The sequence below is a fragment of the Lissotriton helveticus genome, chromosome 8 (genome assembly GCF_964261635.1).
Source record: "Lissotriton helveticus chromosome 8, aLisHel1.1, whole genome shotgun sequence".
Lineage (NCBI taxonomy): Eukaryota > Metazoa > Chordata > Amphibia > Caudata > Salamandridae > Lissotriton > Lissotriton helveticus.
In genome coordinates, this window is record NC_136069.1 from 1458705354 (window position 1) to 1458720766 (window position 15413).

General features: G+C 41.5%; 1 protein-coding gene across 2 annotated transcripts in view; it reads right to left on the bottom strand.

The window, feature by feature from the left end:
- Window positions 1-3492: 3492 nt before the first annotated feature.
- The window catches only part of TIAM1 (TIAM Rac1 associated GEF 1), a 444435-nt gene continuing 432514 nt past the window's right edge, over window positions 3493-15413 (bottom strand). For both annotated transcript variants that reach the window (XM_078658396.1, XM_078658397.1), the window contains 3 exons: window positions 14463-14550; window positions 9578-9750; window positions 3493-6175 (listed from right to left, as the gene is read on the bottom strand). In XM_078658396.1, the coding sequence (XP_078514522.1) occupies window positions 5691-6175; window positions 9578-9750; window positions 14463-14550 (746 nt within the window). In that variant the 3' untranslated portion in view covers window positions 3493-5690. The remainder of the gene's footprint in view (window positions 6176-9577; window positions 9751-14462; window positions 14551-15413) is intronic.

Genomic DNA, 15413 nt, shown 5'->3' on the forward strand with positions numbered 1-15413 from the left:
CACTATAGGACCTTCGACCTGCACACTCAGCACTGTTGTTCCAGCTGTACTTTGCCAGCGACACTCTTGTACGAGATTTGTCCTCTATCGTTTGTCCCACACCGTACTCCAAGGGCGCCACTTACTGCATACAGTTAATCAAATGGCCACAACTGATTGAAAACGTGGCTTGGTTCGATTGACTCGTTTGAGTAACAATTACCTCCTCTAAGAGAAGATGCCCCTTCAAAATGTAGTACTTCTCTATTCCTTCATTGCCTGCCACAAACATCAAGGAGGGTGTTGTGTGATCGTCATTGGATTGCTATGCTTAAATGGATGCAGGCTCCTCAGCTTCTTCTTAGGCTGTCTCCCACGCCTGGCTGCTTGTGTCCATAGAAGCAGGGAGCTTCTTGTGCGCATTCTGAGGCTGATTTCTAGTTGGTTCTTAGTCGTGCCACCGAAGAGTGTCACCACTAACTTTTAATAAAGTGGTGCTCAAGGGATTTTGAGGTAAGCATGGGTGCAACGGTAGCCCCCAAGCTGCACCCAGGCCTAGCAGGGCCTCCGCTGAAGGCATCCAGGCTCACACTTGAGTACAGCCCGAATTCAGACTCCAACTGCACCTATGCGGTGATCCTGTGGGGGTGGGAAAGGGCTCACCTGGGTACAAACTGCACCTGGCGGGGGGAAACCTTTACCACGCATGCATTACAATGCATGCGTGGTAACAACGAGAGGCTTTACCACGCATATCTTTACTACGAAATACGTAGTAAAGGTATGTGTGGTAAATGAAAAAAAAGGGGGGTCTACCCCCAAAAACCAAAAAAGCGTGGGATTAAAAAAGGAGGGTTGGGGGGGCTCCCCCCCACCCAAAAAAAATGAACCTGAAGTGACGAAGATCAAGCAATCAGCGTCGTTAAAAAGGAAACGGAATTAAACTTCCGCTTCCTCTTTACGACATACGGCCGACGTAACCAAGAAGATGGACGTAACCAAGAAGATGGAGAGGAGACGAGTTAAAAAGGTAAGGGGAAATGTAATAAAAAAAAAAAAATAAGGCTTCAGGGCAGGGGTAATTATAAGGAGTAGAGGATGGGGACATGAAAGGGGAGAGGTGTAACCTTTTAACAAGAATATGCCCTCACCATGCATAAATTAACAACGAAAAACGTTGTTAATCTATGCGCGGTAAAGGAATATTAGTGATAAAGGTTATGCGTAGAAATCGAATTCTGTTGTAACGCATGCTTGGTAAAGGCATGCGTGGCAACTAAATTCGGTGTAACGACATATAACCCCTGGCGGGCTGCCTCTGCAGTCACAGGGCTCAACCACCAAGCAGTAGTAACTACACCACAGCTCCCCTGTTTAAATTCCCTTCAATCACACAGACAGGCAGCTTCAGGTGCTCCAAGCATTACAATAGATGTCAAGGGGATGTCAAGAACAGAAATAGCCCTGCCAAACTTCAAGCAGGCTTTTCAGGCTGATAACGTAGCTGAAGATGCGAGCAGCATTGTACTCCAATGTTCTGGTACACCTAATATCACAGTTAGTAGCAATGAGGCTGCAAAATGGTGCTGATGTACTACGGCAATTAAGGCTTCTCGAGCCTGTTTCTGAAAGCAGGGGTTAGCAGATGTGTACAAGCTGAAGGGGTGAAGCGGTCAAAGCAAGTGCTCCTGCACCTTATTCTTAAATCAAGAAATCCCCTTGTGAGCTCTGCTTACAATTTTAGAGAGTTGTAGAAAACAATTTGAGGAGAGTTCAGTGCTGGGAATGCCGAGGTGGGGAGAGTGGTGTGGGGATAGGGGAGGAGCAAACACCGGCCGCACAAGCCATAACCCAACTTAGCGGGGCCACTTCTGTGAGACTGCGCTGGACCCCATGTGGTGCCCTAGGGACCACCTTAGCTTATAACCTCTCTTACCACTGCCTCCTGATGGTAACTTTAGGGACAGTCCAGTTGACTTGCAGGCCCAACTTTGGGTGCAAGAGCAGCTATGCTCTTCCCAGCTTCTGCTGCTGGGTAGGCCTCGACTCTAGATGAGGGCCCTGGGCTATAGAGGCCTCTGCCGAGGTACCTGGCCCGCCCAAGCTGGCACACACAGAGCTGGCAGGTGTGGGTATCAGCTAGGAGCTACGTTGGCTCAGAGAAGGGCAGACGAGTGGGTTAGGAGTCTGAGTTTGGAACCGAACCGACAGTCCTTCTCAGTGCGGCGGGCAACGAGGGCAATCCACTCTGTTTGCCCCCAGACAGCTCAACCGCCTCGAGATGCTTTGAAACGCCCCTTGGCGAACGACGGCAGACAACGGTATCTCCTGCTCAGTCCTGCACCTGCCTGCTCTCCTGCTCACTCGCTCTCTTGCTCCTCCTCCTAACAGGCCCTAACAGGGAAGACACAAGCATAAGACAACATCTCCGCCCTTATTCTGGCTGCCCAGGCAAGACGCTCTCGAAGGAATGGTTAAAGCAGAGCTTGGCTACAGATGGACAATAATAGATCTGGCAGACAAAGGCAAAGTCAGCCCAGTCCCGAATTCACAATCAAGTAGGCAAATCAAAAATGGAAGCAATAGGAAGGAAAAAAAGTATCCTGTGCAGGAAAAAATAAAGAGTTAACAATAAAAAGTATGGAAAATATTAAATATATAAATGCTCTAGCATGTTTTTGACATTAATGTCCTGCACCTGGGATCACAACTGACCTGGAATGACTCCCGTCAGCATCAGACGTTCCCCCACTCTGCATGCCTTTAGAAAGAGCCTCAAAACTTGGCTCTTTGGGTAAGACCAAGCTGCATGTCCCCCCACCCTCCCCCTCTGCCCCCCCCCCGCGCCTTGAGACCCTTGCGGGTGAGTAGCGCGCTTATCAAATCCCTGATTGATTGACAATCACATTTTGGTTTTTTAAGTACGAAGAAAGACAAGCCAAGCCAGGCCATGACTCAATATTGAGAAAGGCCTTGCACCACAAGTTAACATCTGAGCGTGTAGGAAGGTGGAGGAACTGCATCACAGACATCTCTCTCACACAACAACTCTTCAAAAATGATAGAACGAAAGAAAGCCATAACTAGCTGAAGGAGTCAGGCATAGTATTTTGGCGGCTACGCAGAAGTAATCAGACATTGATTTAGTGAGTTTTCATTGTGAATCAATCTTTTCTGCTGCAATAACAATCTTTTGGCTTTTTGCAGAATTGTTGTTTGCCACTTGTTTGCATTATTATGCATTTAATTGCATTATGGATTTTGTCTTATTGCTGTGCTTTTACACCATTAATAAATTTGGGTTACAACATGTGCATACAAATAAATCCGCATATGAAGATTTCTAAACCATCATCACTTCAAAATTATAATGTATATCCTTAAACACCTGTAAAACTATAATGCAAAAGACTAAACCTGTAATGGATTCCTCTTACACCTTAGAACATTCTTTACTCTTTTAAAAAAGTCAAAATAATGAAAGATAGCGTTTTTTGAAAAAGAATCCGAACACCTTTTTTCCCCATCATTTTATTGTGTGACGAGCATTTACAACTTTTTTTATTCATGGACCTAAAACATAAAAAATAGACCTTTCAGCATAAAAAAGAAATATATAAGAACATCTGACGTATGCGTCATAACATTATATACAACAATGGCACCGCGCGAGCACCCGACTTTAGATATTTTTAAAACGATCATGTTCCACTTGGCACTGTACAGACAGGTTCAAAGAGATGCTCATACTGCACTGGGATACAACTGAACTTGAGATGGTCATAAGAAAAGGGGTAAAAAGATACCAAAGATATACCGAAGCTTTACTGATGCTTTCCTATGTAAACCAATAGACTGCACATAACAGGACTTCAGAAGGCATATCTATCTCAAGAAGAAAAAACAGAGGTGTCGAGAAACTTGGTTAAAACAAGAAGATTGCCAGCATTTCCAAAAAGCATTACTACAATGACTGGAATAAAAGATGAAGATTAAATCATTTCACAACGTTAGATATCAAGCATTATTAATGCATCAAAACACCATGAAAGTACCAAGTCATCAGTAACATATTACATTCATTGAAAGAGAAAAATTCTGTTCTCTGCAAAAGACCCACAGAGCATTGATTGTGCAGTGCACACTTAACTGAGCAGAATCAAATAGCAGTTAGAAGAAAGGGATTGTCGTCACCATAGGGATGTAAAACCTTCAGGCTAAAGACAGGGCTATAACGCTGTACAGAAACATTGCATCAACATCTAAAATATTTCGCCAGCTCTTTCTATTTCATCTATTCCATTGTTACATGTGAAGAAGTACCAGGTTTCTTGTTAGTTGCCCTGATGAAGACTCCGGAATGCCGAAACTCATCAAAATGAAACTTCATTTGTCCTGTTAGTGCCAGCTGTGTGATGAAATTATAGCAAACTGTTTCCCAGTTGGACATCTTCAGCATCTAGTGAGTGCACTCACACGGGGGTGCTTTTACAGTAACACTATATTAGTGTATCCATGTGAAATCTGTGCAGTAAGAAAAGCATTTCTGAAAAAAATAGTTGTGCACCGAGTTTTAACTTATTTTACCTGAAAATTGTTAAACAGTCCATTCCCTAGATCTCGATTTTCAGTGCACAATATACCCTGTTCTTGTTAGTTTGAAGCCTATGTAGATGACAGAGTGATGCTAGGTTTACTAAGGAACTACATCTTCTTTCAGTAGCCTCAGCGCCTGCTGAAATTCTGCAATCCTTTCATCCTGGTTAGCCCCCAAAAATGATGTCACAAATACTTCATGTGCAGTTCAGACAAATTATTTCTTTAGACATAACTGTAGTCCCAAATATATTGTAAGCATTTATAATGAAGCCTGTAATATTTAGAAAATTCTCTGTTTTTGCCCAAGTATATGCTTTTAACGTTTTAGTTATTTAAATATATATATATATTTACTTATATATAAAAGTGTGCTCAAAATTAAAACTTGACCACCATATACAGAGCAAGGAGTCAAGCATCCCTATGTACATTTCATGTACCCAAGCATCTCTGGCAAAAATAGAAAGAAATGTGTTCACGTTTTAACTATGGGTTTCTGCTGAAACAGTGTGGCATATGTCATATGTGAAACAAACGACTCCAATGCACGCATTAAATAAAAATCTGTAGCATAAGCAAACGTTCACTATGCAAATCTCAATCCTCCCTTCAAACCTCCCCAAAACACATGCTTTTTATTGCAGTGAAGGAGGGCAGGTGCACTGCACTTTGAGATTGAAGGGCCACTCATATCCCACACCAAATGACTTTTTAAAACCCCTTTGATCCTTGTGCTTTCTTTATAATACTTGCGGGTCAGACCCGAAACAAATAATTTTTTCAGTAGTACACAAAGTTTTGTAGCTTCTTGATTGTTGTAGAAGAATAAATACAATATTTAAAAATCCCTCTGTGATGTACAGAGTGGGGTCCTGCTTCATCCATTCAACTTTTTTGCGCTTTTTGTAAAAAATATTACATTAATGTGATTGGTTGGCAAAAGACCCATTTAGCTGCCAACTTCTGTGCAAGTGTGCAGGTGACTGATCTCCCTTTCCAGTGTTTGGAAATGGGTATGGGGGATAATGGGACGAAGTGGGGGCGATAAGGGTGTCGGTTGACAAACTGTCGGAAGGCTTAAAAGAGGGAAACATATACAAAAAAGTATCCGTTTAAATCTCGGTGTTTAGCGTTCTGCGCGGCACAAAGTCATCCCGCTTGACCCATATCACCTCTTCAGTATTGCTCTCTGTACTGCCATTGAGTCCAGACAAAGCACTTTGCTTTCTCAGCTGAGACATTCGAGAGGCATGTGCATTCATTGTTTTGCGGTAGGTCTCGCTCTGTCCCAGTGGTATTCTGGTGATGCAGGCGGCCTGAAACTGTGCTTGGAGATCCTTTTCTGCGGAGCAGGTTTTCACAGACTCACAGTACTCATCGTCGCTACTTAGAATGTCTGTCTCTTTAATGTGCTCCTGGTCTTCATATTGGGCAAGATCAAACTGCTCCTCCACCCATCGGTCCGTGTCGCCGCCACTGCCTGTAGACTGCGGCTGCTCTTTGTCAGGGCTGCCAGCTGAGGCTTCATCCGTGTCAATGGTAAAGCGATTTTTGATCAGTCGACGCCTTCTTGCAAGGGACCGGCTTGGTGCTGAAACTGAAAAAGATGATCACTTAAGTAGATGCATATTGTGCAGTGAGCTTTCACAAGGTGAATCACAACTAAGCTTACTACCCATTCCAAATGTTTGCACATTTTTTTCTATATCAAAAAACAGTAGCCAAAGTAGATTAACTTGGGAGAAATCTCTCCAACATTTTTGTGTGCAATCCCTTTGATTGCTTTTGCAAACCATTAGATTTAACCAATCTGACTCCTTCACGTCTTTAGTTTTTGCTAGTTTTAGCAGCAGTGTTCTAGTATCTTTTAACAATCAGTATCCAGTAAAATGCAACAGTCTTGAGTGATGCTAAGACTGTCAATTAACGTTATTGGCAAAAATATATTAAGCAAATACCTGCCAAGAAAAACACTGAGGAATTTGAGTGCTTCACAGCCTTAGATTGCCCCAAAAAGCATTACTCCCAGATCAGACCAAAGCACAATCAAGACTTGGAATAAGAAACCAAAAACACAGTTGGGGGTCATATCTACAGTTCTCTGGCACCTATCTAGAATAGGCCACAGAGGAAATATATCATCATGATTTTAAACATGATTTAAAATTCTCAACTTCTTCCATGGTCGTTTCTTTGCCAGCTGCTTGCGCGTGGACCCAGCCACACATAAAACTGGTAGTAGAAAGAACTTTACAAATGAGTTTGCTGATATTAAATTTGGAATTTTATCTTCATAACTCAAAGTTTGACTTAGGAACACCTTTGTTGCTCTTTTGCATGGCCGGGGGCAACGGGTGCAGAGGAGTCTTTGGTAGTCGGGTTTTCCGTATCGGGGACAGTCGTGTTAGAGGGGGCCTGCGTGGAGAGGCTGCAGGTGATGTCAGAGAATTCACTGGGGGCAAAACCATGGTGGACTCTGTCTCGGGAGTGCTGGGTGACCACGATGACACAGTTGGTTCACTTAAACTCTGGCTTGGAATGATCGGTGCAGGGGTGTCTTTCAGGTGTCAGGTTTCTGCGGTAACTGAGTGCTCACAGGACTCTTTGGATGCCTGCAGATTTTGAAGGGAAGCAGGTCTGCTACTTCTCTAAAGATCTTGGTTCCTGGGTGAAGTGGTGGTGGGCCTCCCGGGATTTGGGGACTCCGAAGTTGCAGGACAAGTTGACTTTTGGCACAATTGTCGAAGTCAGCAGGCAGACCAGCAGGTCTGGCACCAGGTCAGTTGCTGGATCTTACGTTTTTGCAGGAAACAACTCTTCATATCCTTCTTTGGTTTTCAAGTCGGCAGGATCTGTTCTTTTGGTACCAGGGGCTCCCCTTAATACTGAATTTAGGTGCGTTAGAGGAGTGTAGACCAGTAGCCAATGGGTTACTGACCCTTGGGGTCACTACACCCTCATATGATCACTTCCTGTGGGAAATAAGATTTCTGGGGCACGGTTATGCCCAGGTACCAGGTATCAAGGGGAGAGGGAGGAACAGCAGGGTTAGTTCACTTCCCCTGAAATATATGTATTATCCAGGGGAACTAGCCTCACGGAAGAAAGAAATATTTCTTTTGAAAGCTCTCATCCACCAACCTAGTTAGTGGCATGCTTCATCATTGGGCTCCCCCGGTGACACAGAGTGTGTCACGGGTGTGCTTCAATGCCAGTTTACAGCGGAGCAGGTTTCGTGGTGAATGAGTGTGCAGTGATTGCGTGTGAGTGTACTAGGTAATTTTATTAGCGGGCACTTGGCAGTGTTGGCAGGTATAGCAATCCGGATTAGGACGCCAGAGTAGCGTGGGCTACGCACCCGCACTACTTGAGATTGGCACGCATCCGTGCTATACCGGATACCCTACCGGTCTCCTTTCTGATACCTCGCAACACAAACGTGAGGCGCAGTTGTGATATGTTCGCCTGGTCTCTTACGACTCTTGCAATCTGGCGTACCGATTGACTATAGATGATACTGCCAACATGCTTTTTATTCGGTCTCTACCTATCCTTGATTACCTACCCTTGATACAGAATTTGGTTACCCTTCCGGGTTGGAATTATCACCGGAATTGGGCCTTTCTGACTTTGGATCCAGCCACTGAGCCCTGAGGAGTTGTAGAAATTTGTTTTGTCTACAACGAAACACGTGTCGGCTGGCTGTGTGTTACCTCTACCTGGTGACCTATTATTAAATAAGGGAGAACATAAACTCCAGAACCGACGTGGGATGCTTTTCTTCATCGCAAGAACTTTTACTTAACACATTGGTGTTTTTATTGTTTTGAGTGCGCAGGACGTTGGCTCATTTGTGATTGTGTGGCGTGCTTCACACAAATTGAGGGGTTTGAGGGTCTCCCCTGCCTGCCAGCACCACTGATAATACTAGATACGGAGTACTGATCTTAACGTCAATAGTGCATAAGCGCCAATACTTCCTGTATACTAAAACCCGTTTCTGTCTATAAACATGTTTTATGCAGGCCTTAGAGCTTTGCTCTGATAATCTCAAGAGTACAAAGCACAGAGGGAAGCATAGTGGGTTACTTACACGCAATTCCTGACCCTGCCTTTTTTTAAATCACTTCACAAGCTCTTCACACATTCATAGGTCATGAAGAAAGCCAGGTCATTACCAATTGTCGTAATTGAGAACTGCTCAGATTGGGGGAAGGGGATTTCTCGTTGACAGTTTTGTTGACTGTGATTCATGTATCACAGATTCTGTTGTAGCAAAAACACTTAAAGATATATGGGGAAAAATGATTTATAAAGTGCTTCATTCCCACTGCAAAGCTGAAACACTTTTTCATTTGCATCAGGTTACTATATTCCCTTTGGAGTACGTAAAAATATTTACACACTGCGCTATATACAAAAGACAACTTACTGCTAATGCCTCTATAGCTAAATATCAAAACTGAATGATAACAGTTGAGATGCAAGTGATCCCAGTCTGAGGACGAATGCAAGAACTTTGCATCACGGGCCAAACAGCAAATACTGCCAAAGGAATACGGCTAAATGTCTTAATTAAAACCAAAAATATAATCTACTCCACCAGAGTGGACAGGAAAAAATTAAACACTCTCCTTCCAGGTGAAAAGCCAAGTGGAATACATCATCTGGCTAGCCCATGTATTTTTTCTGTAATTAATGCATAGATTGTTCAGTCAGGGGGTTGCTTGATCCTTCCGATTACAGTTTTAGACAACAATATTTTTTGGGCTATTTTTGTTTCATCTTGTTCACCTTTTTTCGAAGATGGTTTGCATTGTTTAGGATGATACAGCTAAGGGATGAGCGATCATTCATGGTTCCACCTGAATAAATACCCAGCTTATACATCATCATGACATAAAATAACTTATGAACTGTGTTAACATATTGTTTCAAATCCTACTCATACAAATAAATAAAGTATTGACATCTCAAAAGTAAAACAAGTTTAGAGTACCTGCTCTGTGCATTGCCGGCCTAGCACCCTTAAGAGCGCACAAACGCTTTCCTCCAAAGGGCACATATTGTTGAGAGCTGGGCAAACTTTCTGTTTTAAGAAGTTGTCTCCTGTGCTTGTCTCGAAGAATGGACTGTATGGCCTTCAGGAGCTCCTTTTTGCCAGAAGGAGAGCTAGAAATAGTAAAATAGCAATAAATATCAAACAGCTTAAAAATAGGACAGCAATCTTATTTTCAACTATTTTAAACCAGAGAATGCCAGAAAATACTTAACCTTTAGAGGTTTTGAAGCAACAACAATGCTCAAGTAACCCTCACCACGCCAGATGCACCCAACGTCTTTCACCATTAATGGCTATTAGTCAGTTCTTCTGCTTTTTATGCCAACTCAAATACTTTAAAGCCCTTGAATATTATGTGGACACTTGTAGCACAAATGAAGTCAGGTGGGTAGGTTTTAAAAACACTTTTATCCTGAAGTCTTAGATAAGAGTGAGGGAGTCATATGTAAATCTGCTGCAGTGGACAAAGGGTCGGTCTAATGGTGTTTTGGCCGAAGGTGTGCCAAGAACCACCAGGGATGGTGAGCGTGTCTGTAAGGTAAGCAAGAGTTTGAGATTGTGGTGGCTTGGCTGACAATTAAGTTGCTTTAGAAGATTGTGTGGACGGGCAATTGGAGCCAATGGATTTCCATCAAGATGAGGGGTATGTGATTACTTTTCATCAGGTCATGGATGAGAAGTGCAGCATGGAGTCTGTGAGGCCATGGGGCATGGGTGGTATCACCATCCAGGTGCAAGAGTATGAGGGCTGCATATAAACTAGTCATCATCCATCTACATTTGGCAATGCAATGCTTACTGGGGGTTCCACAATGCACAGTGAGCATTATGGCAGACTATTATTCAACAGTCCGACTGCTGTAATCCATTTCAGCCATTCTTAAGAACTTCATTGGCTCTATAACTAATGAAGTGTCAAATGCAAGATCTGGTGTCTTGTATATAAATGTATCTATCTCACACCACCTCTTGTGAACCTTCTCAAATTATCAGGTGGTCAAATAGGTTTCACAAAATAAAACTCATAACACTACCAAACATTTAAGTGTAACAAATCTCAAGCTCTAAACCAGTCTTTCTCAGAAAATGCTGCCTCCTGGAAAACCATCAATTAGGATATAAGCACTCACCCTATTTGCCCCTATCTCCCAAACGAAATTTAGAAAGCAACTAAAACTTCATCTTTCCCACATTTATGTGAATGCTCAGGTTTAGCACTCTTCCACCAAAATTCAAAGTCATACCTTCCATTTTTCACGGATGATTTCTGTACTGCTATCTGCTTTGTGTTTCATGCAACACACACTAATACCTTATGGTGAAGGAGTGCTATATAAAACCATTAAATACATAAAAATAAATAAAATGCTTTTACTAAATATCTTTTAGCACAAAATATTCAAACTGCTTACAGGAGGTTGAAAATGTGGGGGTCAGATTCAGAATGATCAAATGTTGCTAGCATAAAATGTACCTCACACTAGGTATTCTACCAGGATTGTAATAAAAATGGGTTACTATTTATGAGACACATCCACTCTATATATAATAAGATGTTAACATAAAGTTGTGGTAGTTTAATGGACTCTGCTACATGTAAGCAGGAAGGGAATTACCAACTTCCCAAAAATGTACTTGAGAAAATCAGTTCCAAACATTGAGATGCCTGTTGTACATAGACTAATAAAAAAGCATGTCACCGTTCTATAGATAATTTAGGATCTAAAATGGTAGCATGAAAAGAAATTCTGAAATTCTAAAAAAATAATTACATTTAAAAAAAAGGTTTGGTTTAAAACACGTTTTGGAAAGTAAATAAACTGAACAATTTATAATATATACCACAAACAGTCACAACTGACTTTAGGTGATAACACAAGTGGCGAGGAGATTTGGCCTAATGGCCAGAGCTGCTGACTTTGGAATTGTGGAACCAGGTTTGAGCCTCGTCGTCTGCTCAACATCCTGTGATTCTGGAAAAATCAATTAATCTCCCAAAAAAACAAAAAAGGAATTGACATTGTGTAATGTAATCTGGTGCTCATATAAAGTGCTCCCGTTCACTTGGGACGAGTTCGCCCAACATAAAAATCTGCAAAAATGTTTAAAAATAAACAAAGGCTACGCTCTTCAGATATCAACAGTGCTCATCTCAGGCATTTCAGAAGGATTAAGGTCAAATCTACCCCTGGATAATAATTCTGACTGGAGTCTTTCACAGGCCTCAATAGATAACTGGGCTACATTAACATACGCAGAGAGTTTAAGGAGAACATCACGCCAAGTTATACGAATAGGAGGGGAAATTGGAAGCCTGGATAGGCATCAGAGGCTCTGATATGGGGTCAAATGTGGTGCATCTATGTACATGCAACGAGGACATACATTATTAAATCAGATATAAGCGACAACATGTTAAGTAACTCTGGGCCAAGTTAAGAGCACATTCTACCAGTATTTTCAAAGTGCTCCCAGTGTACAGCATAAACCAATATCAACAAATGGGCAGTATTTCCACAAGTTCACGGAAGTGATAATATTAAATAGCTTGTATGTAATTTGAATGGCCTGTCATTGCATTTTTGTCACTATTCCCGCTCATAAATCACAAATGGTAAAGTATGCACATCTGTCATATTTTTATCTTTTTGTAAGCATTTTTCTAAGGTTGTCCTGCATTTTGTGAGCTCCCTTCAAACCCAAACCAGGAACTGACATCACAGGAAGATTGGAAGAGCAGACTGTCTATCCATTAAAGCTAAATGGTGGAAAGGGAAATATCCTATTTTATAACCAGTGGGTGGTAAAACGGGACCTTGGCATTGTAGATGATCTGCACACTGCACTGTCCATCGTGCCCAATGTAACAGCAAATGGAGACAAGCACTCTTCTTTAACAAATGATAAACCAAAGGTAAAATATTACTAATTGGTAAAACTAGCAGAATTTAAACTGTTAACCTACTTTATTTTTGTGGAAAACATTTATGGCATTTAATTTCATTTATGCCATTCTCCTAGACTACCAAATGCTATGTCTTCCTTGGACTATACCCTCAACAAGTGCAGAGATGTGTACCCAGTCTGAAAATAATGCATCTTAGGTTAGCAAATACATTACATGTTATAACAAAACTATAGTTCACCAGCAAACTACAAATACTAAGGAAAGGCAAAGTCACAGTTGGAGAGACCACGACCCGTGGCTATAAGACCTGAGATCAGGTGCTTCTTACACATTTCCGTATTGCTTGGAACAGTGTTTTCTAAACTGTGGGTCGCAGCCTGCTACCAGGTCGTGAGCAAACGTTTGGAGGTCACAAAAGTCCAAGCAATAAATAAAGAGGTCATTAAATTCTATGTTTCACTGGTCACATTTGGGTGCATAAAGACATAGGTCAACTATCAGGCTTTTCCTTCTGACGAGCTGCTGCTTATTCTTTTAACATGGGAAGGGTGTTTACTTTTCTTTCTCGGTCTCCAAAGTGAGGAGTTTTTAAAGTGAATTATATGATAATCTTAGGATGTCGTTTTTTGTAACACAATAGAATGTAAATACCTGTAAATGAACTGTATGCATTCAACAGTTAGGCATGCAAAACAAAAAGTAAATTTTTGGGAATTCTGAAGTGTGCTGGAAACCGAGATTTTAGTAGGATCAAAACAAATATAGCCACTTTAATTGATGATGCACGAATGATAAATATTTAGAGAAACCTCATTTCCACACATTACTTGTGTTTAATATAGCTTTATAAGTAAAACTGTATGTACTGTATGTCTGTGCAAAGTTTGTGGCCATTTCAGAGGAAAATGTACTGTCTGTAAATGGCAGTGCACTACAAAACAATGCTTTAGTTGCATTAAAAAATCACCCCTCATGTTCATCAAAGGTAGGTGGGTCGTGAACATGTATTGTTCTAAAAAGAAGGTCATGGTTCTAAAAAGCTTGCGAACCACTGGCTTAGAACTACCAGGTTCAGGAAGGCTAGTTATAGGTGATCTCCCCAGGATAAGTATGTTTTTCTGCCCAATATGCTTTTCTGGAGAGGTGACAATGCAGTGCAGCATTAGCCATTTCCATGGCACCTTGGCTCTTCTTATGCATCTTGTAAGTGATCAGTCACTCCAGTGGTGGGGTGGACAGGTGGAGAAGGATGGTGGATCTTGTGACATTCCAACAGGCTCTGGAACGATCAATAATTTTGCATTTCGGTTACAGAGCGCACATTGGTGTCTCCCTGTCCGAGTGCATGAGCAATGTGCATTCTCAGTCTCAGTGTATTTCCTGCCCCAGTAAGTCTCGTCCCTCAGCTAGTGTAAAGGATTTCACATTAAAGTATTTATGTCTCCTGCTTCCAATACTTGCGTTTTCTACAAAATGGTGACAATGTGCTCCTTGTCCTGGCTTTAGTATGTTCCTCATCATTTTTTTTAAACTAAACACGCCACATAGAAATACAGCTACACAAGAAAACCATTGAGAAGGTCCAAACAGGTCAAAGAAACCTTTGGCTACAAAAACAGAATATTAATTTTCAAACAGGTAATCACAACTTGTCAACAGTGTGTGTCCATGCCACATATGATGCTAAAAGGTATATTAGTACTATTTGTATAGACACTGAAAACTCCAAATGCAAAAATCAGAATAGGCACTTTGCTTACAGTTCTAAATAGTGTGGGATTTTCAGATCACGTTCTGTTTCAGACATTGTGTGACAGAGTACTGCCAGGAACCCAAACCAGGTTTTTTTTTACTGCCAGGAACTCAAACCAGGTTTTTCACTGCTTAATAAACAAGTTGATCAAGGACCCTTACCTGCTCCATAAATGGAAAGATTGTTCTGGCCTTCCTTCTGATTCAGATTTTACATGGACTATCTCACAAACCAAATTAGTCTCTGCATCTGTATAGAGGGGCACAAAATGTATGTAAATAAGATAGGCTAATTACAGAAGTTTCAAGTGCCTGCCTATTTCCCGCCCACTAAGTATAGAAAATGGACTTCTCTCCAAAGAGGCTTCTATGACAATGTATTCAATTCACAGTCATTAATTGATATATGGGTAAATTGCAACACAATTCTGTAATGTCATGTGATTATGTGCAGAAGGACACTTGTGGTCCTAGGCGGACTTCTTACAAAGTTACGTAATCCGTTGGGATGTATTTAGGTTTGATAAAAGAAAGACTATGATGCAGTGTGTTCAGTTAACAGTTACATGACGAAGAATAAAGACGTGTATTACAGAGCTGCACGAAGCTGCCTCTTTGTATGGTGGACCAAAACGTATCACACTATGTAAAGAGTCCAGGCATCACCTTATTGGTTTACAGATGCAAAAATTATAAACACTAAATGCTCTCTGTGGTAGTTTGGACAAGCAGTTTAGGCTTATCAGAGTGTGGTGCTAAGTATTTGTTGTACTCACAGAGGCAATAAAAGAGACACACACTCAAGAATAAATCCGAGACCAATTTAGAAAATTACTTGTGTTTTTATATACATTTTGATACCAAGAATTTCGTTATCAGGTAGGTACTTTTTTAAATATAAATTTTCACAGGTAGGTAAACAGTTCACTTAAATGCATCTTTAAGCAGCAATGCTTCCCTATGGGAGAAAAGGAATATGTTCCATACAGTTATTTACGGCCGGTTTCTGGGGGTCTTCTTCGGGACTTAGGGTCATAGAGGGCTAAGGTCAAAAGTACCATGAGCAGTTACTCGTTACCTACCTTGGGGCGTCTGTGCACAGAGTGCTGGTCA